The sequence below is a fragment of the Parambassis ranga genome, chromosome 24, assembly GCF_900634625.1.
Source record: "Parambassis ranga chromosome 24, fParRan2.1, whole genome shotgun sequence".
NCBI classification, from domain to species: domain Eukaryota; kingdom Metazoa; phylum Chordata; class Actinopteri; family Ambassidae; genus Parambassis; species Parambassis ranga.
The window spans coordinates 8,166,253-8,193,364 of record NC_041043.1 but is presented as its reverse complement, the minus strand read 5'-3'; the positions used below and the strand labels follow the sequence as shown (position 1 = coordinate 8,193,364).

Genomic DNA, 27,112 nt, shown 5'->3' with positions numbered 1-27,112 from the left:
ACAGCTCAATCCTCGTTTTACTCCCTGGAGGTCCACCGTTCCTTAATGACTCTGGTGTGGATGCCTGACAGCAGATTTGTTTGTCCACAAAAAAAAACCTTGATGATGTTTGTGTTCAAGGGGAAAGAAAAGAATTAATGCATGAATAATGGAAAATAAAAGAGGAGGAAAATTACGACCCTTAGTTCATAAAATGTCACTCCAATTAAAATCAGGTGAACACATCTCACCAGGCGAGCTATGAATGTTTACCCTGGAAACAGAAGACATACTGTATGTGCCAGGAATTCAAACTTGTTTCGCCCATGAGGAAAAATCCAATCAGAGGAAGCAAAAAGGATGTGGCATTTTTAAAATAGCTCCATGTCTAATACTTGAGGGCGGCTTTCTACACATCCTCTGATGGCTGTCTTTATCCAAACTGACACTTCGACCGGACGGACGAGACAGAAAGAGCTGACAGGTTCGTCTCAGCTAGTTGTCAGACAAGCTGACTTTTAACGCTAAAATACGCTCAGACACATGCAACACTTAAACACTTACGAAGAAAAGAATGTGCAACCGACCTCTGGCTCTGCATGTTTAAAACTGCATGACTGTTCAAAGTATGAAAGTCAGATAAAGGGACTCCTGACTCACCTACGAAGAAACCTTCAGGTTTTACATGATCAATGGTCACACAGGGCTAATACAGCACAAGCATAACGAGGAAAACGTAAACATTTTTAACCTTGCTGTGCCTCATATAAATTCTTAAATTGACTGTCTGCAGGTTAGCGCTGTCTATTGTATACAACAAAAGATACTGACTGCACCACAATTCAAAGAGCTGAACCTAATGAGAGCTGTGTGATGTCCTTCTGCTGTTCCTTTGGCCATAAACTTATCAAGCACACCTCATATTGAGGGAAAATATGTGCTTTTCAAATGTATGTCTGGACTCAGAACAACACACCGTTTCATCTTGACCATGTCTGATAAACTATTTCTATTGTGAATTATATGCACCATCAAAACGTCACTCACTATAAAGGCAGACTGGATGACATTACTTCAAGCTGTGCAGCAATCATTTCTTTTGCTGCGATGTTTAGTGTTCTTGGCTTCCCTCTTAAGGGAGCCGAGTTTTCTCTAAGACCCCATGGTGAGTCTGTCTGCCCTGGAAATGTAAACTTTCATCTTATCTGGATGATAGAGTTCCACTACACTATTTGATAGAACAATAGTAGTTTCCTTTTCTATCTGAAGCCAATTCAACCCTCACCTGCCTCCCTCCCCTTCTTTCCTTCCTCCTGTCTCCGCTCTGTCTCCCTCATCCTGCTTCCCCAGCGTGCGCCTTCTTAAACTTTAATCATTTCATATTCAATACATTTCACGGCAACTCGTCACAAGGTTATCCCGTTTTTCAAAAGACTTTTTCCCCTTTTAGCCTCAACCTCAGCAGAGATTCAATAATTTCTGAGTCTTCTAGTCTGTTCATTACAAGGTTCCCTGAAACAAGACTGACATTCACATGGAGATGCAGATATAAAGGCGCAGAAAATCAGAAAGAGAAAAATGCCTTGCAGAGGTGGTGTACTCTCATATACTGCCACTGCCAATGCAGTTATTAGAGGTGCCTCAATTAGTTCAAGACTGGCCAATGTATATATTATAATTGGTGCACCTTACACAACAGGAATGACAAGTGCTCATAGTAGCTGAAGAAGAAACAGATGCTTTCTGTGTGTTTCTGGTGAGTTTTTGTTTTTTTTGTTATTGTGTCAAAGTGGGGCCATGACACCTGCTGTTCAGTGTTGTGTCAGCCACAGTATGGGGCCCTGCTTCAATCCACCGGCTAGCTGACCTGGCTGAAATCAATGACCAACAAGACACAATGTGTAGTTTGGTTTTAAGACAAGCTCCATTGATTGTTGCTGTCAATCTGAGAAAGATTGATTTTTTTTTTTTTCCTTTTTTCGTGACACTCACCAGCTGAAAAACGTTCGGTAAATGTCTTCGATTACAACAGGTATTTTTTTAACCAACTATTATAAGTAAATTACACAATGCATTAAACAGGCATGCTAATAAAAGCTGCTTACAAAAGAATCCCTGCCAGGTAGTGAGATCTGTGTGGGATGATCCTTTCATAAAGGCAGAGCTACAACAAAAGGAAAGGATATATAGGCGTTTGTGTTGATTCCTGCTCTGCAGAACATTTTCTTTGGCCTTGATGGTGAAAACTAATGGACTGCCACCAGAAGGTATGATACTGAAACTTTTTTCAATGGAAGGTCAAACAGGTATCTGAGCTGAAGCTAAACACACTGCTTGTTGAGGAATGGTGCTTTATTTCAAGTATATATCCTCATTGTTCACTAGGTTTATGTGCCTGTGGGTCATTCTACAATGACTGAATGAAAACATCCAGTGAACAAAACATTTTATGATTGTGTAATAACATTTAATTTAGTTTGCAAGTACCACATTTTATCCCCGGTTCTGACGCAGTATTTGGTCTTGATTATAGTTCCTTATAGGCATGGAGAGAACATATTATTACCTGAATGGCTGGAATGACAAACTTATCACATGCCCTTCTAAAAGCCACCAGACGTCCAGAAATGGAGGACAAAGTGTTTATTTTATAGCTACAACTCACCTGCTGTAAGGCTGTCTGTGACCCCTTTAAAAAAACAACATAGTTTACTCTCTAGAACCATTATTAAAAAAAATATCAGTTCTTGTACAAGAATAACAGTTCAAAATACAAAGGGAACTTCAGACTGTACTTTGAGTACTGCACCGATCGGACCAGAATAACAAAAGCCAGAAAATAGGAATACCAAAACAAACATACTTGAAGTTTATTTCCAAAACCATTAAACTAATGAGATTGCTACAGGCTAGACAAATAGCAATCAGGGTTTGAGAATGCTCTAAAGACAACAAACTGAATTCTACTCACAGACATTTCAACAACAACAAAAAACCCCAATGAGATGTAAACAGAATAACTCAAAATGGCACTCAGTAATGTGGAGAATCAACAAAACCCTCCAAGCAGACCGTGGAGTTAGTTCATGGCACTCTTTAGATCAATATATCAGTTTTTTTTTAATATCTGCTGTGACTGCGGCATTTGTGTTATAAGAAGTGGTAAAGAAAGTCCACTACCACTAAATATCAAGGGAGGGTGGATTAAAACTTTCATATTAAGGGATTAGTCCATGCTAGGAAAATCCACATGTTTCAATGGGCTATCGGTGGGAAGACACTTTCTGGGTAATGTGTTAGTAGATTAAAATAAAAATCCAGCTTTATACCATGTACTGAATAAACCCTACAAAATCCTCACTAACACAGCAGAGTTTGTTTTTTTTTTTTTACTAAATCTCTTCTGCTTGACGTGAATATTTTTTTTTGTGGATCACTGTTTGGAACTGTCACTGTGGTGTAAACATTTATATTTTAATTAAAAATGCATTGTAATTATTACCTTGAAATGCATCATGGGAAAATGCATTGTTATTAAAAAGTGTTTCAGTGTGTGTTTTTTCAACACTATAAGGACAAGGCCATCGTTTATACTCTTCAATGGATGGAACGTGGCTAGTAGGAAGTTGCATGTAAAGTCTGAGTGAGCACGCTCTATAAGATTAACAAAGACTGCACAGTGTCTGCCCAGCTATTAAGGCTAATCCTTGTAACATGCTATTGCTGCTTAATATTACCAACTGAAAGAAAATACAGCTTGTTTTGTTGCGATATATAAAAATTGGTGAATTTTAATACATAAGGTAGACACATGCTGTACTTTCTGCAATGCATAATTAATAGGCATAAGTATAGCCCTTACATGAAGTGTCTATGCACCAGTGGCAACAGTCTCAAGATACACTTAGAGCATTAAAAATGCATAATTGAGAGTCGCTCTAAAGTAACTATAGTTCACAGTTTTTTGTGGTTAACTTTGCATCAAGATGGATGATACCGCCAGTTTTTTACTCCTATCCTACACACATCCACACATGCAAAACGGACATACATGGTACCGTCAACCTGACATGTTAAAACCGTTGATCGTTAAAACCGAAACAACTATATGAAGAAAGTAATTTAGAACATATGACAAAAACAATAATAGCTGTTCTGACCTGGATGATTACTCCATCTATGGAGCTATGTGGAGAAGTATTACTTTCACACCCACGCACACACACACACACTTCTGTATTGGACTCTGTCTCCAGTTGGGCTGCCTTGTTTATGAAAAGAGAGTCTCCAAACAGTGGAAATCAATACGGTCTGTCAGCTTTTTAGTGTAGCCATGGACAGAGCTGAGACACAGGGACCATGGAGAGGGAGAGGGGGAGAGAGAGAGAGCTGCATCCGTCCATCAGACTCTTTGTGACCACCAACAGCTTTGATCGAAGATGACAGAAAGAGAGAGACAGAGAGCGTGTGAGGACAGCACACAGCCAGAAAGAAGATAGAGAAACAGGCTCCTATGGAGTTGGCCAGTACACAACGCCTGTGTGTGTTAAAGCACAGCTCAGACTTTGCATTTCCCTTTTTTTGAACAGTCCAGGTCTTTCTTTACTTTGCAACAAAAGGACTGTCAGAGGCGAGATAAAGTAGGTAATTCCCTGAATAAAAGGTAAGAGAGTGGCATCTTGGGAATGATCTCCATATATTCGCTGCACACACATATACTTCCATACAAGCAAAGCACCTAATTGCTCTGGCAGCCATTGAATGATGACGGCGGCCATGGTAGGAGTTGGCGGGACTTTGTCTGAATGTATGTAATTATTCAGCCGCACAAAAGGAAGGGGGAGCCGCCTCGGTGCCAGAGCAGATTTACTGTGTCTGTGGTCAGTGCATTTAGCAGGGAATCTAATGATGTGCGCTTATGGGCTAAATTACCAGAGCATTGTTTACCTCTGCTCTTCTACAGTGCACAGTACACCCCACCATGAGGAAGAGAGTGAGAAAGTGCCAGAGAATCTTCCTGCTGCTGCTCAGATTAAAGCAAATGATCTGATAGTGATGAGAAAGAAGATGAATGGTATCCATGGAAGCAGAGGCAGGGGAGAGGCTGAAATGTCTAACTTCTTTTTTTGGTAAAGGCCCCCTTCTCTTCACATGCTGCTGACAGCCAGCTCACAAATCCCAGGACGAGGGGGTAGGGAACACAAACTGTGCGGCTCTCAGCTATAACACTCAGACACTGCCAAGCTGCAGTTCAGTCCAAGCACAAATGAAACACAAAATCAAATAAGGAAAGTATACACCTCACTTGAGGCCTTATTAAAATAGCCTTATAACCCATTTCAGATTAAATACCATGGTCACTGGCAGTGTAGGTAAGGGAGACTTATTTTCATCTCTAATATTGTCTCTTTTCTTGGCTTGTTTAGAAAATTACTATCTCTAACCATCACTTCTGACAGCAGCACCCATCTGAACCACTATCAGAGGTCATTTACATAATGAAAGGAGAAAATTACCGAGGAGGCAAAAGGTAGGACGAGCCTGCCATTTGGCACACAAAGAAAATGAAGATGGAAGGAAAATGGTTTGGCAAGAATGTGACATTGGACACAAAGTGCAGAGAGAGCAGCAAAACTGGAGTGAGGGATAAAGGTGGAGAGAGTGGAGGAGGAGGCAGCACAGAGAGACAGGAAGAGAGAAAAGTGAGGCAGCTGAGGCATGAAGTCAGGCATGCCAGAGCAGAAATCTTTTGGAGAAAGTGGGAGGGGAGAAGTGGAAGACACACAGACACGGAAGAAAGCTGCTCAAAAGCGTGGAGAAAGTTAGATATTATATCCTGTTGGGGAGTCATCAAAAAAAAAAAAGTAGACACAGTGAGAGAAAAAGGCCAGAGAGCAACTTAACAGAGGGAAGCAGGTGTCTCAGCATCCATTTGGACAAGGCTCTTACCTTGGCTGATGCCGGAGCCACCGATCCTGCTGCCGTGATGCCTCGCTTGACCGCTATGTCGCCGCTTGATGTTGTCACGGCAACTGTAACTGGGGTGGGGAGGAGGGAGGGGATGACTGGTAGGGGAAGAAGCCCCGGACGGTTGTTGCCATTGACAACGGCAGAGGCACAGCTATGATTGGCTCCTCCATTATGGAGGCCAGAAGGACGGATGTCTCTCCGCTCCCAGGGTCCCCGGTAGTCCCTCTCAAAGCGGTGGTGGTGGCGTGACATCACTTCCTCTCAGAGGGAACAACAGGGGTTGGCCTAAAAAGAAAAGGGAAAGGAAAAAGTTGCAGGTTAAAACATTCTGGTGATGTAAGCGAGAAATAATGTTTCTTAGAAATAAAAAGGTGAGACATTGGAATTGAATTAAGGAGAGAACAAGCTGACATGATGGTGTCAACGCTCACAGCATCTGCTCCCACAGCACCTGACTGACGTGAACACACTGCGGCTCATTTGTTGCCTCTAATTCCTATTCTCCCAGTCATTAACGAGGGCTGCGACAAGAGGGAGAGAAATGAGCACTGCTGAGGAGGTCTATAAAAAAAACACCATCAGTGCCAAACACCATAAGGAGTAAAATGTGTTATGTGAAGCATCTAGGTTCAACGACAAAAGGGCTAAAACAATATGGCCGAGCCAGACGCAAACAGGTAGACACTCAGTCAACTTGTCCTGAGGGCAGCGCAGCAGTAACATGACCTTGCGGTCAAAACTCATTCATCTGAATAGATAAATACCCCTGCAATTACAGCTCATCTCATACAGCTAATGGCTGGTTAATTCAATCAGATTGCCCTTGAAGTGCATTTGAGGGTTCTCCCCTTTTCAAGCACAGCAGGCTGTGATAGTCTGAGAGGTGACAGTGAGCTGGAATTACATCAGAACGGAGCATGGCGCTATTGTGCAGCACGAGCAAGCGTATCACTCTTATATTATATCATAAATCAAAGTGGTACAGGATCTGAGTAGTGAAATCCATCACCGTGGGGTTTGTAAGGTATTGTACTCCTCCTCCTCACCAAAGGCACGTTATGCTTTCCAAGCCCTTGATAACAGATTAAATAAATAAATAACAACCTCAAAACCAGGTTCAGCGAGCCCCATGCAAAATCCCCTGGTCTGTGAGGATAGAATGACAGCAGATGATAACTCTTTATTCTGCACACTGGGGTCTGTCACGCTGCTTCTTTGCCTCACAGAGGAAGAAACTCCTTGAAATGGTGTAGCTCTGTGTGTAAAATCTACTGAATGACTACATGCAAGGCTTTTTTTTACTTCTTCAGACTCTAATGAGAACAAACAAGTTAGAGTGTTGTAAATGAAAGCTTTGATGAAGGCGATACAGCACACAGCCTGTGGTGGGAGCACTGGTCCTACTGTAACTGCTGTGTCTGTCCATTTATTTACTCTTCTTTTTTTATCTTTGGTGTCCGCCTCTTTTGTGCTAGCTCACACTCTTTTTCATCATGTATTTTATTCACTCTCTCAAGCTTCGATTCATGTCTTCCTCTGTGGGTCATGTGCAAACACAGCAAGCCTGAGCAACTAAAAAGCTGAGGCAAAACTCTCTCACGCTCTTCCCACTCGCTCAGCAATAACCTTTCTCCTCTTTTAATAACCTCAAATTTTCCAATAGAATAAGCTTACATTATCTCTAAAAAATATGTACAGAGACAGTAACAAGGCGCCAGGCCAGTGGAACAATGGCAGAGTTAGAGCCAGGTAATATGCTCTTATCACCAGAGCTCCACACCTCATCTAGAATAAGAGGGCAGCAGTAAGAAAGGAAAAAAAACACCCCTATTAAACGAGGGAAAGAAAAAATAAGAAATGGGACATTATCTTCACAGAAGTCAGAATTGAGGCCAGAGTGCATTTGCTTTCACAATTCTGTACAATTTATTTTATCAACCCTTGTCAGATGTGAAGTGGAGACTTGCCATTGGTGCTTTATTTCTAGTCTAGACAAAGAGTTACTGAAAAAAATGGCTGCTGTTTTGTCTTTAAGTAAACCTCTAAGCACACAGGTGCACTAGAGAACAAATCCATCCATTTCATTATGCAGAAAAGGGACTGAAGTAAGTTTGCATGTGCTCATGCAAGACAGCTTTGTGGGATAACCTTCAGCAAGGCAGTACTGCACACACACAGCGCAGGGAGGAGGTGGAAAAAAGTACATTTGCACTAGAAAGCTCCTCCTTTCCTTTTCTGTCTTGTTTAAAAAAACAGTGAGCAGGGACAGGATTACTCACTGAGTGACTAATGAAATGCACTTTTATTTCCGTAAAGCCCAGTCTGCTCTGATTGGTCACTTCTAAATTACATTTATTCAGGGTCAGGGTCACTGGATGGAAATTAGCGTTTGTATTAGGGTGCAGGTTGAGTCACTATCAGTCACTGTCTTTGTGTAAAACATCTTTCATTCACCTTTCTATGTAAAAAGCAGCTTTAGTGTATCACAGTGTATCCAATGGTACACACCAATGGTGCTAACCATGCTAACAGAAGTTACGCATTAATTTAATAATCCGATGCATCAACATGCAAAACAGTCATTTTGTGACAGAAAATACTTATTTCAATATATGATTAAGCAATCAAAATGCATTAAAATGCATTGGGGTTTTGCTTTTATTCCGCCTGTTATTGTGATGCCATGATGCACTTTTAACATGGATGTGTTAAAAAGTTTGGAAATGGTTGCTAATAAATGGTTGCAGCAAACTTTTGAGTGTTTCGATAAGACATAATTATCATAAAACCTCTCATCACCTTTTGTTCAATTTACAGTAATTATTGAAAATATAGGTTTTAGAATGGTCCTGTATCTTCTGACCAAATAACACCATTTTCCCTCTTCTTTCTCTCTGACTATAGACCCCAGGCTGCTTTAAGTACCTTATACAAATGACAAATGTGGTTGTTTTTGTGTAGAGGGAGCGTTCTCACATTACCATACTTTAAATTCTATCACTCACTTATGTGGCATTTTCAGAATCTTGGCTCTACATTTCAATATGTGCACAATCCTTCTAGTGAATTCCTGTCATCCTTGCACTATGCGTGTCAGTATGTACTGTGTAACTGGAGGCTGGCAACTGATCCCTACAGAAGGAGTGTCACCGAGACAAATCCCTCTACATTTATGGTCCTTGGTGAACAGAAGGATTTCAGCTACTAATTACAGAGACTTAAATTCCCTCCACAGCTACGTTTCTGCAACTCCTCTAAAGTCTTGTGTGTGTGTGCGCATGTGTGCCAGCTCGCATCACCTTGAGGCTGAGAGTGTGTGCTCTGTGTGTGTTGGTAGGGGGTTAGTATGAGAAGGTGATAAAAGAAATCTCGCTCTCAGAGGTGCCCATGGAAAGCAACACCAGACACACCTGTGGACTCTGCCACACCAGATAAACACTTAAATACATCACATCTCCAATGACACTTTGCTCTGCGCTGCACTGCTCTAGGGAGACGGTGCCAATGAAGATTTGCCAATTTCCTTTCACATCCAATGACAGGCCAGGACAAGACAATGGTCTTTCAGAGGGGAGATGATAACCTTTGCTGCGAGGCTCACATGTTCAGTCAATCTGAAAGGCTTTTTTCAATTTTGTGGGGAATAATGACAGCATTTCAGTCATACCCTGCAGCAATTAATGAGGCTCTTCAGCTCCCGCGATCCTGTCAGCATGTTAATAATCTCACCTGAAGGTATCACGAGTTTCCCACGCCAAATGCTATTTTCCGACTCAGGCTTGGTCTTAAAATAACAGCTGATGACTGAGAATGCTTCCGCAAGAGATGAAAATCTAAACAAATGATTATGATTGCTAATCCTCTAGAAGCCCAAACAGTAACAAAAGGCTCTGGTTTCCAACATAAGCACACGAGTCGAGAAATACTATGTCAGCAATCAAACCTAATGAGCTGAGTGACTGGCATCTCCATTGTGTTGTCAGTCACATCATGAGTTGAAAGCAGTGAGCTGTAGTGGAGGCTGTTGTTGGTGGCTGGGTTTTTGTTTCAAACACTAACCCAGCGGATGCGTCACATTGCACCACAGAACGCAACAGCATGAAAGATATTTCGTGTTTAAGACAAAAAAAGACTAGAAGGCTGCATTGATTTATTTACTGTGTAGGGCCAAACAAGTACAAGTATCTGCGTGTGTGCAAGGCCAACTGTTGCCGTCATCACTGTGACCTCGGTGCGATCACCATGGAGATACTCTGCACGTCTATGTGAAAATCAGGAGTGATTACCCAAAGTAAAAAGTTGTCGCGGAATGTGAGACACACACACACACACCCCTTTAGAACAGCATCTGTCGCTCTATGGCGGCATGCAGCATGTTGGGTGTGTGACAAGAGTTGCGTTAACAAAGCCATGTGGGAATACGCAGGGAGCTCCAGATAGACGCGAGGAAAGAAGGGGCGTAACAGATGGACAGAAAGTGGCAGCGATGGAGAGACAGCTAGACAGTGTGAGCAAATCCCATACAACAAGAGGTAAATGTGTGTAAGCAGCCTGAAATAGAGAGGAGGGTGTTAAGGGATGGGATCAGGGTGGAGGGCGGCAGGTTGTGTGTCATACTTCTGTTCTGGGGTGTGATGTTTGCTTTGCTGGCACATTCAGCCCTGCGTTTAATACCCCCAGCCATTCCTCCTGCTATAGATACTCCCCAAGAGGAGGGGCTCTATTTCCAATCTGTAGTAGTGTTTACTTCTATTGACCCAGTGACAGCCCAGCTTTCACCATGCTCACACACACACACACACACACACACACAAACAGCCACCTGCTACACTGTGCTAATGATCAATTCATCCATCAGTGAGTCTGGATGGTACAAATGAGAGTCGGGGAATGGAAGTATGCTGTAACTTTATGAGGACAAGATATTGTTGTAAATGAGCGACCCGCTGGGAGACAACCACACCCACACACACACACACAATAACTGTCACACACCAGTATACGCTGACAGGAGCTCACCGGTAAATGTGCTGACAGTTCCTCCAGGACAACAGAGGTATTCACCGTGATATTTAAATAATGGGAGAGACTGTTTGGTACAGGAATAGCCCGGAGCAAAGCCAGCCACAGTCTCAGGCCTTTAAAATTCTCTGTCTCAGCAAGAGTCCGTAAAACACACCAGATGATGAAGACGCTGTCTCAATTTAAATGGTGCATGCATATGTCCCTGCAACCTTCTCAACTGTATGGCACAGAGTAAATACTTATACTCATTAACTTGGAGATTTTTGTTTTCAGCTTTCTTTTCCCCTGAAAGTACTGATTCAAGCAAAGTGAACTGTCAGACAAGAAATAAGACTTCCTGGGTATTTTTAGCTTTCGCTCTTCAGGATGTGATAGAGGAGAATCCTAATTGATGTTCCAGAAGAAGAACAAATAAAAAAAGAAAAACACCAACAGAGCAGAAGCAAGAGGAAAAGACAAACACAGGAAAGGAAAAATGAAATTCTGTGTCTTAAATCTTATGAGCTCAAAAACAATGTGTGAAAGCAAGTAGCCAGTTGTTGCAGAGAGGAAGGGGGAAAGGGGCCATCTACAGGCACAAGAAACAGCAAAGATGACTGCAGCTACCTGCTGGCATGGAAACCAATAAACCTATTGTTGGGTCTGATTCCTGGAAGAAGCAGGTTGAATTAATCCCAGAGGTTTGAGTTGAAATTAGTACTTCACTATTATTCATACACCACACAAGTCAACAGTGGATCATAAAAAATGTAGCACCTCCTAAAAGTAGAGTGAAATTGGCTTCAGCTTTCTGCAGATCAGAGAATACACAGAAGACGTAAAGAGCTGGGAAGCATTTCAACATACCTCAGGCTCATCTGTAAATACAATACCTTATCTCACCTGCCTGTTAGGATTTCCAGAGATGATGGTGAAAGATGGCATTTTAGACATTAATCTGACACCCCGATGGATGAAACACTGGTGGCTGACACACACACACACCGCCTCACCGCCACTTCCTTATCATATATTCATTGATAAACCAAAAGGCCAAATCATTCAAAGAGGATTAAGTTACATACATATGTGCGCCACTGCAAATTCCCCCCTTCAGTGTACATCAGTACAACTGACAATTAAAAAGTAAAACTTTCTTCCAATCTAGAAAAAAAGGCAGCTGTGTTTGTACTACATGTGTGTGTATGTGTGTGTGTGTGTGTGTGTTTGTGTGTGTTTGTGTATGTAGGGGGGAATATGACATGATGCAAGGGTTTCCAAGCTGCTTGTTTACTTGGGTTTGAACACACTGGGTCTGGTTTTTACTTTTGCATGATGAAAACAGCATGGGCCAACAGTCATTTTTCTGTCCAGAAAATGTCAGCTCACACTGGCACCCATGCCAGACAGGAATGACCACGGCGTTATGAAATATTGCAATGACCGAGTTAGTAACACCCTGCCAGTGTTTGGCTGTCAGTATCCCAGGCATGTGATTAGCCTTGGGAACAGAGAGAAAAAACCGCTACCTCCACCACTGCACGCTGCTGCTGAAGTTAATTAAAACACCGACTTTCAACAAAACACCACATTATCACAACGGCAAGACACGAAGCTGGAGAAAAAACCCTGAGGCGAGTATACGCACTTTCCCATCCAGCCCCTTTCTACATGCTTTTTTTCCACAGGGGTGCGGGAGCAGTGGATTTCCAGACGCCAATCACGCAGTGTCTTTGCGTCTTTGTGCTTGTATTTATGTGTGTGTGTGTGTGTGTGTGTATTCTCTGTGGCCCATGGCAGATGTCGCCTTTTCTCTCTCCCTGCTGCATCCTTTTGCGTGTTTCTCTGTTCTCTAAACAAAAACCAACAACGGCATCAAAACAAACAGCTCTCACTGCTGATGCCACACATGGCCACACACACACAGAGAGAGAGAGAGAGAGAGAGAGTAGTTGGAATAAAAAAAAACTGACATATCCTATAGGCTGCTGCATTATTGGAATGACTGTGTCAGCTGTGTAGCAGGATGGGAGGCAAGTGAAAGAATAGTGACTTAATTATCTAAATGGTTGCTGCGGAGATTACTGAGGGCAGTGAGCATCCATCTCTTTCAACACCACCAGCTTAGAGTGCACGGCCAAGGAGGAGAGATCAAGAGATATAGACATCAATAAGAGAGGCAGAGCAGCAATGAGAGAGTGAAAAAAAGAGACCAAGAGAATTAAACGAGAGCAAGAGATAGGAGACAATGTGGAGGAGTGGCTACACTGACAGTGATTTACAACAGAGAAGTTTGCTAGCCGACTGCCTGTGTGGATGAGCGGTTTCATCCTCAGCTACTGAGAGTTTGCTGGCAGCAAAGATCATGACATCACTTCTGTCGCCATGGAGATGCCCTGCGTTTTTCGATTTTGTTCTTTCCGTCATTACCATAGAGATGCTCCAGGGCTGAAGTGTATCTTGACCTCTCCCTCTACCCCGCCATCGCGCTGTCCATCCACCCCCCCACCCCCAAACACGCCACCACCACCACCCTGCACCCCCACCCCTGCACCCCACGAAGCAACAAAGGCTCTACATATTTCTTGCTTACACAAGCGCACATTATTGACTTTAGTACGGCTAAGCGGTTACAGGGGTCATCTTTAGAGCAGACAGCTTCAGGTCTGATCCTCCTCATGTACACCCAGCGTTCTCTTGAGCAAGATGTTTAACCCCTACCTGCTACAGAGGCTCCACTCCTGGTGGTTGACCCACCAGACCAACAACAGTGAGGAGAGAATTTCCATCCAGAGCCTAAACAGCATTTCAAAATAAAAGATTGTTTGAGCATGCATGTTAAGGCAATATAAACATGACATCAGCTGTCTGTTCTGGCTGGAGTAGAAATTAAATTTCCTTCATTAAAATGTTCTTGTTAAGTCCGCATTCAGAAGGAGGCGAGAAGAAACTGACAAAACTGCAGCTGACATTTCCCTTGTTAAAACTCTGTGACATGCAGGGACAGTGGTAAAGAAAGCTCGCTTATGACTGGAAAGCTCACTGGTTTGAATCTGCAGACTGTCTGTAGAAACAGAAAATGAACAACTAAGCCGCACTGCCTTCAACAAGTACTGTCAACGAGCCACTGAGCAAGATATACTGTTCTCTAACTTCCCAACCAACAGTCTCCACCATGACATCCTCTCTTGCTTGACCATGTTTAACACCATTTCTTTTAGGAAATTCAAGCCTAAGCTGCCTGGTTTCCCCTCAGACAACAATAACAACCTGGCTGCACCGTTCATCTCCCTGGTGAGAACATGTTGAACTCCGCAGCGTTAGCTGCGTAAACATCAACCTTCAAAATGGAAATTAACGAAAGATATCATGCATAAAATTAAGCATAAATTAGATCTCAAAGTTATTGTCTGTTAAGTTTTTTTTTCCTCTGAGTGCTGGCATTTAAAAGGATGTGCTCACTTCACTAAAAATGTGACTACATGCAGCGAATACTGTTCACAGGTCCTTTTAGATTAGAGAGTTGCTTACCTCGCCAGATAAACAGGGACTTTTATATATTTAAGTCAAAATGGAACAGTACAAGGATATATCTAATAAATCAAATGCTTATGTTTCCTTCTTAGTGAGTCAATTACATTAAAGGAAAAAAAAACACAGTTCAGATGTGCCGAGCTCCCAATTCCCAACACAGTCAGCTCTAATACTATTTATGATGGTTAATGACAGAGCTTAGAGCCAGGCAGGCTTTACCGCCAAGTTGGCGGTATGTCTTAAACACATACACGTACATCGTAAACATTCTCTTTTTTCTAGGTCACATGAACATTAGATCAGGTACATACAAATGCACACCCAGGACAGCACTCTCTCTCTCCCTCTGTCCCTCCCTGATTAAGCCAGGCCATCTGCTTCAGTCCCAGATCACCGCTGACGGCTGCTGCCTGTCCAAGAGAACCAGAAATCCCACAGCGTGTTCCAATGGCATATTAATCTCCTCAAATCTCAACCTTTTCTTAAAAGGGCAGACGCCACTGCAACCTCAGCACAAGTTGTTCAGGGGCAACATTATCTCACCCTCTCAAATACATGGTTTTTCCACTTCTGTCTAAGATGACATGAAAAGTGAAGAAGGGGCACGAGTATTTTGGTTTCTCCTCGTATGTTTCTCTTTCTCCCCACTTATCTCATGTCTCTAGGTGCTTTCTTTAAAAGCCATTCTCTGTCTCTGTCCGTCACTTCATATCTGTATGAACACAGTGGCCTTTCAGAGCGCACAGTGAGTGGCGCCACAGCCTGGTCTGGCCCAGAGGAGCGGTCGGAGCAGTATAGATTAATGGCCTAGGAGACAGCCTAGGCAAGTGGAATGAACAAATAGAAGGGCCACTGAAATGTCCAGAAAGGGGGGAAAAAGGAGATAAAGATGAAGAGAGCAAGGTGAACACTAAACTGTGGGAGACTTTCGGAATGTGTTCCGTCTCGGTACAGTTTTTACAACCCCGTCACACTGACAGCAAATATAATCTAAACAGGTCCGTGTGCGTCATCTGACATGAAGCCACGACCCTCCTCCCACCTGGGTTGGACGGAGGTCAGACGCAGATCTAGTGAACAGAATGGAAACTTCATGCAATCCACTGTGGATGAAATGACATTTATGAACTATTTGACTGGACCACAAATGTGACAAAAGGAGACAGACAGAGAAAAACATGAGGCAGAATTCACAATAAGTTATGTAAAAGGACATCCAACAGTTTACTGAGTAGTCAATGGGCAGTAAATAAATTGATGAAGACATTGCAGCTGATCATTAACATCATTTATTAACAGCACCAGGGCTAAAAGCAGGGTTTTAGGAAGTTCTGTCCAACAAAGTTGGAAATAAAACAAGCTTATAGTGATTCTGTCTGAATAGTTGGCCGTGGTGGAGATGTGAACGGAGGGAGAGGAAAAACTTGAGGATAGCAGCACACATTTTCAGACACTTCTCCAGTGAGACATCGATGGTGTTGCGAAGAGTTCTACACATAAAGAGTGCCACAAATGGTAAAAGTAGCAAATGCAACAAAAGGAAGACGAACAGAGAGAGATTGTTCCTGGCTCCTCTTTCACTTCTGCACAGTTGGACAATTGTGGCCTTAAGCAAGTGTGAATGTCCGATCGCCACATTAGGAAGTACAGATGACAATCTTAAAGTCTGCAAGCACGATAGCAGCACAGTGAGGTTCTTCTTATGCACAGTGGTGCTTTGAGTTAAACACTAACATGCTGACAGTTATGCGGATTGTGGGCAGGTATAATGCTCACTGTGGGTGTGTTTAGGCATGAGTTACCTGAGGCTAATCAGGCTTTTACAGAACCCCAGTGCATGTAAACAGCTTTGGTTGGCTGCAGAAACCCAAATAAGACCGTATACACTAAATGTAAAAATTATGATAAAGAACATAGTGGCATATTATTATATATTTGGATCATATATTTTTCAGGTTTAATGTAAACAACATCATGCTGGAAATGATCAAAAAAGAATAAAACCTGGATACCAATGTGCAGATAAAGTCATTGTTCATGAAATGAGTTAAGCACATTAGTACAATAATATTTGCCAATTATCACCAGCTATAATGTTGGCACAACATATTGAAGTGTCAAACGTGTATAACTCGGAGAACTTTAGATTATTCCACCTGTTACTATACTGTGATCCACAGAGCTTTACTTTTCATGTGCAATAATGTCAACGAAACAGTTGACAGCGATATACAGCCAAGAAAGACGGCAAATAATCTTCACCAAATGACACGCTGTGAGCCAATTTCCTGCTCTGATCCGTCGGACATCACACACACACACTTTTTAACAGGGAGCTGCCAGGATACAGCTCTAAATGTGAGCTCAGAAATCTGTAAAACTCATCATACTCGGATACCGGAGGGCGCGTTTGTAGCCATATTTCCAAGTTCTCCTGCAGCATCTTGAAAAACAATGTGTGGTGAAACCACTAAAGAATTTTACTCATGCTGTTGAGTGAATGAATGAATGAAAAATGTAGCAGCAACATTTGAGTGGGGAAAAGGGTTTAGTGTTTCCCCCTTTTTTTGCCCTCTCTTTGTCCCTTTCACTTTTTTTCACTCCACTGTTCCCTCACTCCCATCCTTCCCCATGTCTCAGCTGTACTCTCACACACAATCAGCCACATGAGTCCTGGCCAACATGGATAAGAGAGAGAGAGAGAGAGAGAGAGAGAGAGAGACGAAAGAGAGCGAGGTGGAGAGACACGGGGGAGTGGTGGAGTGGTGGAGGTTTGTTGGGCAACATCAGAGATAGCGGAAGTGAAGTGAGAGATAACAGGAGGAGAGAAGGAGAAGCAAAGGAGGAGAACAGGCAATGACAGAGAGGGAAAATGAGAAAACACGGAGAGATGGAGAAAAGGTGCAACAACACACACACATATTCTTTGAACACACACATGTTCTTTAATCAATATGGTGGGAATGTGGCCCCATGGTAAATCACTTTCCTGGCAATAACAGAGAGCAGCCACTATCCCTCTTTTTAATATGTTGCCAGAGTGTCAGTGGGTGATACACAGCAATATATAGCATGGAAGAAGAGGAGAGAGGAGGCAGACGGTGGGGGAGGCCACGGATGCTTGTGTGTGTGTATTGGAGGGGCTGTGATGTATAGGCCTGGACAGTCGGTCTGCACTCAGATAAAGGAGGGGAATCATGATTAGGTTGGGTAAAGTCTCCACGCAGGCTGATCCCCCACAAGCACACACACACACATAAAGAGAACAGCTTTAGCTGGTTGGAGAATCTGTCGCCTATTTCCCCCCACCTCCACCTCCAACCCAACCCCACCCCCCTCTCCCCTCTATCGCATGTCCTTTCACATGAGCTCTCAATGCATCAAAACGTGCTATCCGCAGAACAAGGATTTACTATAATATGAGAGGGTCAAAAAAAAAATTTCATTACAGGGGGCAAAACTATCACTCTCCTCTTCTGGTCGCATCGATTTAGGAGGATATTGAGGGCCGGCAACTTTTCCACCCTAGCCTTACGAATCCATCTGCCTGTCACTGTCCAGAGAGTCACCAGATTACAAAATGCCCTGGCAGGTTGACCTTCACTTAACTATCTGACCGCAGGGCACATCATCCACTATGGTTTTTTTTATTGACTTGATTCAATCATGCTCAATCTCATGTCTTTGCCCGCTGTGTTTGAGAACGCTCAGCAAATGTTGTTACCGTAAACGAGAGCGGCTTCTCGATTGACTTGGGTCGCCTTTAAAGTGGTGCTAAATAAGTAATGGGGCGTCTCATCTGCTTTGGCTAGCCAGTAGCTGGATGGGTTACAGTAAAGGGAGATTAATGGATGGGCAAATGGAGATAAATGTATGAGCTAAATGAAAGTGCCCAACTGGGCCGTGATGAGACCCAGTGACATATGGCATGGATGCACAACTGTACAACTGTCAAAGTGTACACAGACTCACAGCAGGGTCTGGGTAAGGTTGAGCATTCTTTTCCTAATAATCATATTAAACACTTCAGAACTGCTCATGTATCAACAAAAGCCTGAAAGCAGTTTGTAAAAAAACACAGAGGTTTTACACATAAAATGTTAAGCCTGCTAACTGTAAGGTGAAAGGTCTGAAATTCAACCCCTAAGCTGTGGCTACAGTTCCTCAGTCTGTACAAAGTAATGAGAAGGGCTGGTTACCATCAACTTAGCTACCAGCTTAAAATACCAGCACAACAGCAGCTGTGATTACCACTGGACAGCCATTTTTGTCCTAATGCCTAACTATTACACTTATCATTCAAGTGAGAAAATATCAAACATTCTCTACATATGGTAATAAACATGGCCCTCACACAGGTGTCAAAAGGACACATGTAATAAGGTTATCCCAGAGAACATCAGACCGTGAGTATATATGCAGAACGTCGGTGGTGTTAGAGCTAATAAAGCAGTGAATCAGAGAAATAAAAGTTATTTTCTGAATGTTTTACAGCGGCTACACTCTAAAGCACACGCCTGCAGGGAACGGAGCAATTACAGATTTTGTGTGTTTGCAGGGAGGGTTACCTTATAAGGCACTTCCAGCATCATGAAAAGTTACTAAATACTAAACTTCTTTTATTGGAGGGAAGCAAAAGGAATATATCGCTGATGGAGGTTTATGATTTTGTTGTGTATTTAGTGCTAAACCCAATTTATTTGTAACCATAATGAGACACGTGCTTCTGTTCTACACTTGATACACTTGATCTGAACTGTGCTCTTCTTTGGGTCGTCTCTTGTACATCAATAACACGGCATTACTGACAATTTAATTTTGTCACAGCAGGCATCGTAAAGGTGGAATTAATAATACTAATTGTAACTCAGTTCCAATAGCCGTCCCAGTAAACCATGACAGTTAACCTGCAATCTCATAGCAGGATCTCTGCAGTCAGACCAGACACTGGTTAGGCTGGAGATGACTGCATTCGAGTCCTGCCCTGTATTGCTGCCTGTATTTAATGTAGAAGCTGAAATCTGTGTCTGACAACAGTTAAAGCAGCTGATGAGCCATCCTGTGAGACTAAAGCTGATCTCTGTTGTGTTCTTACATTCACATTGCTCAGCTGACAGTGGTGTTGACAGGCCAAACCACATGTAGCATAAATCCTGCTACCATCAGTTCACTCAATTTAATCTTAATTAGTTGACCACAAAGAGCTACACATTACCACTGAAGCGGACGAGGTGTCTCGCTCGCTCCCTCGCTCTGCTTCTTTTCCTTAAGAGACATTTTTACACTGCTGCAGATTTCACACCACACATTTTAATGACGAGCACCTAATGATCTGTGTCTGGGTGTTAAGTCGTAGCCTGTGACAAACCCTTGACACACGGCCAGGTTAACCACTTTGTTCCCGTTTTATCAGCCTCAAATGAGGGAGAGTTTATCTTCTGATTGGCATCAGAGGAAGTGCCATGGACAGCACAGGACCCGTCAATGATGCCTGTGTCAACCATTTCATTTCCAGTGCAAGATATGAGGCAGTTCAATCATGCTTTTTCCATACTTCATGGAAATGAAATATAAGCAATGCGATGGTTATGGTGTAATCCTCAATGCCTCTGGGTCGCTTTTACATAGACAAGCTGAAATCAGGTGGGCTGCTGGTAGAAACCGTATAACGCTTGCCTCTCAGTTCCTACACTGGGACAATGTAACCACTGAAGATAATGGATGTCTCCCTCGGCACATGTTCATAAATAAAACAAGCCGAGCTACTCACATGGTATTAACTGCACGTTTCACGTAAAATAGTGAAGGGGGGCGTATAGACATTAATGGAACACATGCAAAACAAACAGGGACCGTTTTATGGCCTTTTGACCTCAGGTGGCAACAAACACGGCTGTGCATGTTAAGAGCAAATTCAGAGAGAGGCTTGCAACCACAGAGGAATAAATATGTGGATAATATTGCCCGTACTCAGCAGCCAGAGTAAAAAAAAAAAAAAAAGCTGTGAAATGTAGAATTTGATATGCTGTAAGGGTCAGCCCTGGGTTCTCTGAGAGCGGTGGAAAAGCAGATGAGCCAGAAATGGAGGGGATAGAGTGTGTTTGTGTACAGCAGGCAGGCGAATAAAAAAAAAAAAGAAAAGAAAAAACATCAGGCAGCACTATGAATTCATCGACTATGGATGGACTGAGACCTGAGCAATGACAGCGGCGGCGTAGAAAAATATTAATGCACGAAAAATACACCCACTGCGCTGTATGGTTGTGTACTGTAGAGCTAAATGTTAAGGCTGCTGGAAGACAAGAGATGTGATTTGTGTGCTGGGTATAAACGAAGAAAGTTAAGGAAACAAAGAGGGATGAGACAGAGCGGGGGGGGGGGGGGAAGTGGCGATGGGAGGCTCCAGAGCAGAGCAATAATTTACAGGTATTGTAAAAGCAGGGCTGGCGGGGACGTCAGTAAAACAAAAATGCCAAACCGCTCTCCGGAGGGAGTGCAGTTTTATACATTTCTTCAGACATTTTTCATCAGAGGAGAGTGGAACACTTTCTCAAGAAGTCCCTCCAGAACATTCAAGTAGGGCAAAGTGCTTTCTTTGGCGCCATTTTTTGATTGTCCTATAAAAGTGAATTTAAAAAACATGACAAAGGATGGAAATGTTTGAATTGTAAAGGCATTCAGTGAAAATGTATTATTATGTAGGATTCGACATTACATCTATAATAATGATGTATCAGACGTACACGCATTTGGAATCGCTTCCATTGATGCAGCCAACGTTGGTTCCGAGCTCGCACCCCTCTATGCATCGCTCTCTCAGTAGCCCGAGCACAGAGCGACGGGGTTAGAGGGCTGCTATTTCATGCTCTCCCTCAGGCCCCTTCACTTTGATAAAGGTTGCATACCTCCGGGCATTTTTGAGAGCATTTCCCGCTCTCTCCTGACACTTCCACCTTGCACACCCCCACCCCTCCCCCCTCAGCACGCCCTTTCCCTCCGGCACGGTGCAGTTTACCGACCGTGACACAGCGTGCCGGCTGGATAATCCCAGCGAGACCGAAGCACCATTAGGAAAAAGGAGGCCGCTAAAATGCCACACCACATTACTGACCCCTCCTACTAGTCTTCTACTGCTCCTGGGTTCCCCTCACTGTCTTTTTTCCTCCTCACAGAGGGCACCTGGCACCACATCTCTTTATTAATGCATGGAGTCAGAGGGGGTGTAGGGTCTCACACACACACACACACACACACAACTTCTCATTCCCTCACACAGCCACTTATCTATGGTGAAAAGCATGACTACATTGCAGGTGCCCTCTGACAATGGGGGCCAGGGAGAGGGGGGATAGGAGATGCACTGTGGTGTGTATGTGAGCCCTCAAAGCAACAGTCTAGTTTAAAGCTAATCATGCAACATAATGAAGCTACCAAGAGACACTGTCAGCAAGGTTAATGAAACACCTGTATGCACACTGTGTGAGAAACAAAGACAGTGAGAGGCAGGAGCGGTGAATAGTGGAAGGTTGTGTGTGCGTGTGTTTTTATTTTATTTTTTGCAGACTCATGTGGCTGCTGCATGTGACTGTACATGTGTACACTATTCACTGGAAGCGCTGAGAGCTTTGAGATGCTGCAGCTCAAAAGAACTGGTAAAAGAGATGCCACCACTCATATCTGTCAGCATCAGAGGGAAAGAAGAAACTGCTCCCTCCAACACTGAGAACCTTTTTTTAAGCGTGTGTGTGAATACTGTACACGTCGAAGGTGAGGCGAGAGAGAAACCGAGAAAAGAATCAGGTTAACTTGTCAAAGGACAGATTTAACTTTCTTTGAAATCAATGGCACTTTAGTGGCATATTTCTGTAATTCTCATCCTGATCTCTAAACAAATATTCAAATCTGATCAAACAAGCTATTATGTTGACAGCTTTCAATTCCATTCAGTGTCAGAAGCGTCTGCAGGCAACCTTTGAGGAGGAGAAAGCGGGCAGCTAAATTATGCAAATGTCTGTCAGTTTAACGAATCAGAGGCAGAGAATTAGCAGGCTGTTAGGCTCTCTTAGACCCGCAAATGCCGCTAATACAGATGAAGGGCTGCAACCTGATTTCATTATCGCTACTCTGAAAAAGAGAGGAAGAGAAAGTGCAGAGAGAGAGAGAGGGAGAGAGAGAAATGAGAGATCGGGAGATGGAGACAAATGTATGTGAAAACACGGGCCTCTATTCAGAGTCCTATCATCTCCAAATATCAAATTAGCTAAATGAATGGTACAAGATAAAGGACAGCACGGGGAGGAGAGTGCGCACGGCAGACGGGCAAATGAAAAGAGCAGGGAGAGATGGGGGGATGTGAGGGGGGAGATGCTAGGGCGTGTTAAGAATGGGAGGGGTCGGAGAGTATTTCAATAATCGATAGAGCGTGAAGTGAAGAAGAGAGTGAGATACGGAGAGGGAGAAAGAGAGGAGCAGGATATCACAGTTCATTAGTCATAGCTGGTGACAACTAGAGACTGTAGCAAGAAGATTGTCACTGGGTCTTAATCAGATGAGAAACGATGGGATGCCAGTCGTTAATTCCAACAGCATTATACCGTCTATTGTGTGCTTCTGAAGGGGCTTATCGCTATATCTCTACCTCCGACTGCTGCTGCTGCTCCTCCTTCTTCTTCTACACCAGCAAACAAGCTGCCAGCAAACTCACCAGGGAAACTCTAAAGAGCTGGGGAGAAACTAAACTCCACCTTTTTTGCAAAGTCTCACTCTTACTTTTTACCCCAATCTACCGCTGCTTGTTCTCCACACACACACACACACACACAGGAGCTGAAAAACATGTTATAATGCTACAGTAGCCTCTCTCTGAGGCCTATACCAGGAAATCAATTCAATTTCTTTTTAGGCAACCCATTAAAAGGCGCCAAGGAGAGTAAAATCGCTTGTTCAAGACATACCATTACAGTATATTATTTATCACTCCTAAGGAAACCCCTAACAACCACACACCATTACAGACTTCTGCAGGAAAGCATGCACCTATACAGGAAAGTTACATGCATCCCCTTTGCATGCACATACACACACAAACAAAAGCTCACAAATATAATATCATGTTTTCTCTCTCGTCTTTGCTTGTGCACAGACACAAATAAATACTGCAACATCCTCTTTAAAATGCACATCTCCGCCATGTCTTCCTCTCCCAGGGTCTGTGTCTGTCAGAACCATGGCCCAAAACTCTCAGTCAGACAGTTCAACTGGGGACGGCCTCTCCAACTCAAACAACTTCCCTGCCTGGCTGGAAATGTGTTTACTGTATTTGTACCACTACGGTGCACTGCCTGCCTCATTCACCACGACCAAACAAAACCAACAGCAGTCATGCAGCTACTAGTATGCGAGTGCTGTGTAAATTCCGTCCGCAGCTCTGTTTGGGGTATCGGTTGGTTGTGCGTCCTCCTGTGTGCTGGGGGGGGGGAGCAAATGTGTTCATGAAATAGGAGTCATTTTACAGAGAACAAAGGCGGGTCATGTAAGATGCATGGCAGCCTTATACAGTATGCATTAGCAGTCAACCTATCTACTGAAGTTTATCTGTCAGTCCAGCCATACTTAGGAGGGTTGCAACCAACTTTTACCAACAGTATAAATGTTTGAAACTTCTTCTTCTACAAGCACAAGACCGCGCTGCTGTAATGCCTGCAGAACGTGCTTTGCCATTCTCTTGCATGATTAAGAACAGCCTTCCTAGAAAAAGACTGCATCCGGCCTATACTATTACATATGTCTGCTTCAGACCTGCGATAGGAAAGCTGAAGGGTCACAGAGGTGCAGATGCAGCATCCATGACTGACAAGATAAGACTGATAATAAGCAGAGATTTTTCTACATCAACAGAGAAGGCAAAAGATATTCTGGATTTTGTTTCCTCTGTATGATCGTTTTAACTTGTTTTAACTGTTCTCAAAGTATCTCCGCTGCAGAACGCTGTGTGTTTTTAAGGCTGTGCTGCCTGCAGGCATGAAGGTCACAGTATTTGAAGATTTCAACCGAGACTTTTGAGCACAGAATTCTTCTGGATTCTCCTAAGCTTTTGACAACATTAATGTACTATACACAGCTAATGTACTATAGACAGTGAAATTCTTCAGATGATGACATATAAATTCTTCGAAATTTTTTTAGTCCCAACACTTCTTAAACACGTTAAAATAAATAAGTTCTTAGTTGTAATTCTAACCCTTTTCAGTGTTTCACACAAAACACAGACAAAAGCAGCTAAAACTAAAAACACATCACATTATGAATATCTCTAGCAGCATGAATTTTGTAATTACATTTTTAATCAATACATCTTCAATATGTTTCATTTTGTATATATTCATAACGCACATACTTACTGTTACAGACAATTGCTGCTTAATAACATCCAGCCGTGTGTTTGCGTTTAAGCTGTTCGTGTATTTGCATTCGCTTGCGTCCCTTCTGGACATGTGTGCATCCTTGGTCTGAAGTGTGTGCATAATATTGTTGAATTTCATCTGCATGTGTGCTTTTCTGTCTGCCTACAGGAGAGGGAGTGAGAGACAGTCTGAGACGGTGCGACTTAATGTGACAAAGCAATTCTGCGCTCGACTATGTGTGTCTGCAAAACCAGCACACACAGCCGTGGCTGCAATTCTGTGTGTGTGTGTGTGTGTGTGTGTATGTGTCTGCTAGCGTGTGTGCTCTACAGTATGTGCAAAACACTGTGAGAAACAGTGTGACTGGGTGTGACAAAGTGACTCTGTGTGTGTGCAGGGAGAAGTTTGTCAATGAGAGAGAGCTTCTGCATCAGTTATTTGTCAGTAGTGCTGTTGTTTCACTTGGTTGAAAGGACCAGTCAGGAGGGACCACAGTACCTCCTCCCTGATGACACACTTTCCTCACTGCACTCTGACTGACCTCACACCACACCTCACGCTCGCACACAGAAAAGCGTGGATACACACATGTACGCATGAAAGCACACGCGTACACACTCCAATGCACACACAAGGACGTGGTAATAGAAGCCCGTGTATGGCCACGGTCTTCCATACAGGATACAATTGTTTCAGAGAGGAGCGCCTATATACGACAACACGCGACAAGCAACGCATCGTGTGCACACAAGGATAAACGCACAGATGTGTGCATGTATGGCTACATCTAAGCCACTGCAGCTACTGTATCTGAGAGGGTTTGATCTGTTTGGATTCACAGTTAGCATTGGTGTTCAGCAAACCATAATAAATGGCCACAGCTGTGGACCCCTCACCTGTGTGTGTTTGTGTGCATTTTTGTGAAGGTATGACTTGGTGTGGCCCGGTGTTAGGTCTTATCACCCTCAACCATGTGAAGAAACCACTCAGTGAAACACACATTCAGTGTCTTATATGATCCATATTGTCAATTTTTGTGCTCATTAATGCCTCATTTTCACTCCTGTTTATTCCTCTCTATTGATCATATATACACATAATGTGAATGTGTGCCTCTGCAGTTATTTTGAACCTGCACTCTGGAGTTCAGGGTAGGATGTACTGTATATACAGAACATAAAAAAAAATCTGCTGCAGGAGTACATTCTCATTTTATTTCTTCTTCTGCCAGTATCAAAGTCACAGCCGCACATGTTTTCATTTCAAAACGTTCTGTAAGTGTTTTACAGACAAATGATTCCCTGATGTTGGATGGGCTAGACTTGAAATAAGTTTTTGAACTCTGAACGTGGCCGAAGCCTTAAAAAAAAGCAGACCAGGCTTTAGGTAAAAAACAGGATCCTGATGTCTGCTTCATGCAATATGTAGTGTGAACTACATCAAGTGCAAGCTGCTAGCTGCAGAGTAGAACAGGCTTGCTGGGCTCACATATCATAATCCAGCAGGCAAGAAACCTGTGACAACATACGTATATATATATATATATAAAAGCAAATGCTTAGTGAAAAATCAGTCTTTGAATTTTTACCATAACCTGGAACCAAAACCTTTAAAGGGTTTCTTTAAGGAAATTAGGTGACACCTAGTGGTGGTGCTGCAAACTACAAAACTACAAATGAACACTCCTCCGCCGCCACCACTTGTAAGCGTACCTGAGAACAGCCAGTGTTTTGTTTGTCCTTTCTGGGCTACTGTACAGAAATCTATCAGGCTCAAAAGCAGGAGATCAGCTCCTTAATTAGATCTAAAGGGCTCAAGCTAAGCTAACAAAAACAGAAATGATCCTCAGGTCCGGTAAATACGATGCCCGTGATCTAATGTCATATAGTTCTGTGGGAGTGTGCAGCACCTAAGAATCTCAAGTGGGAAGACTAGTATTTATTCCAATGCACATGAGGTTATCAGTTAGTCAGAGTGGCCATCACACTTCACAAAACCTGGATGAGTCATTTTAATGGGAATAAACTGCTCGCAGAGTACCTGCAGCTATCACTCGGGAACATAATAACGATAACAGATTCAGCACTTTGAACTGAGGAAGGAAATGATACAAACAAAGTTATCTGTTAGACAAATCCATCAGCATCAGCAGCTTTAAAATTGGTTTTATCTCCAAAATGACTAATGTGCATTTGGATGAGAGGGTCTGTACAATCAGCAGT

General features: G+C 43.0%; 1 protein-coding gene across 2 annotated transcripts in view; it reads right to left on the bottom strand.

The window, feature by feature from the left end:
* klhl29 (kelch like family member 29) overlaps window positions 1–27,112 on the bottom strand; it is a 181,892-nt gene that overhangs the window by 113,729 nt on the left and 41,051 nt on the right. For both annotated transcript variants that reach the window (XM_028397210.1, XM_028397211.1), the window contains exon 3: window positions 5,929–6,234. In XM_028397210.1, the coding sequence (XP_028253011.1) occupies window positions 5,929–6,201 (273 nt within the window). In that variant the 5' untranslated portion in view covers window positions 6,202–6,234. The remainder of the gene's footprint in view (window positions 1–5,928; window positions 6,235–27,112) is intronic.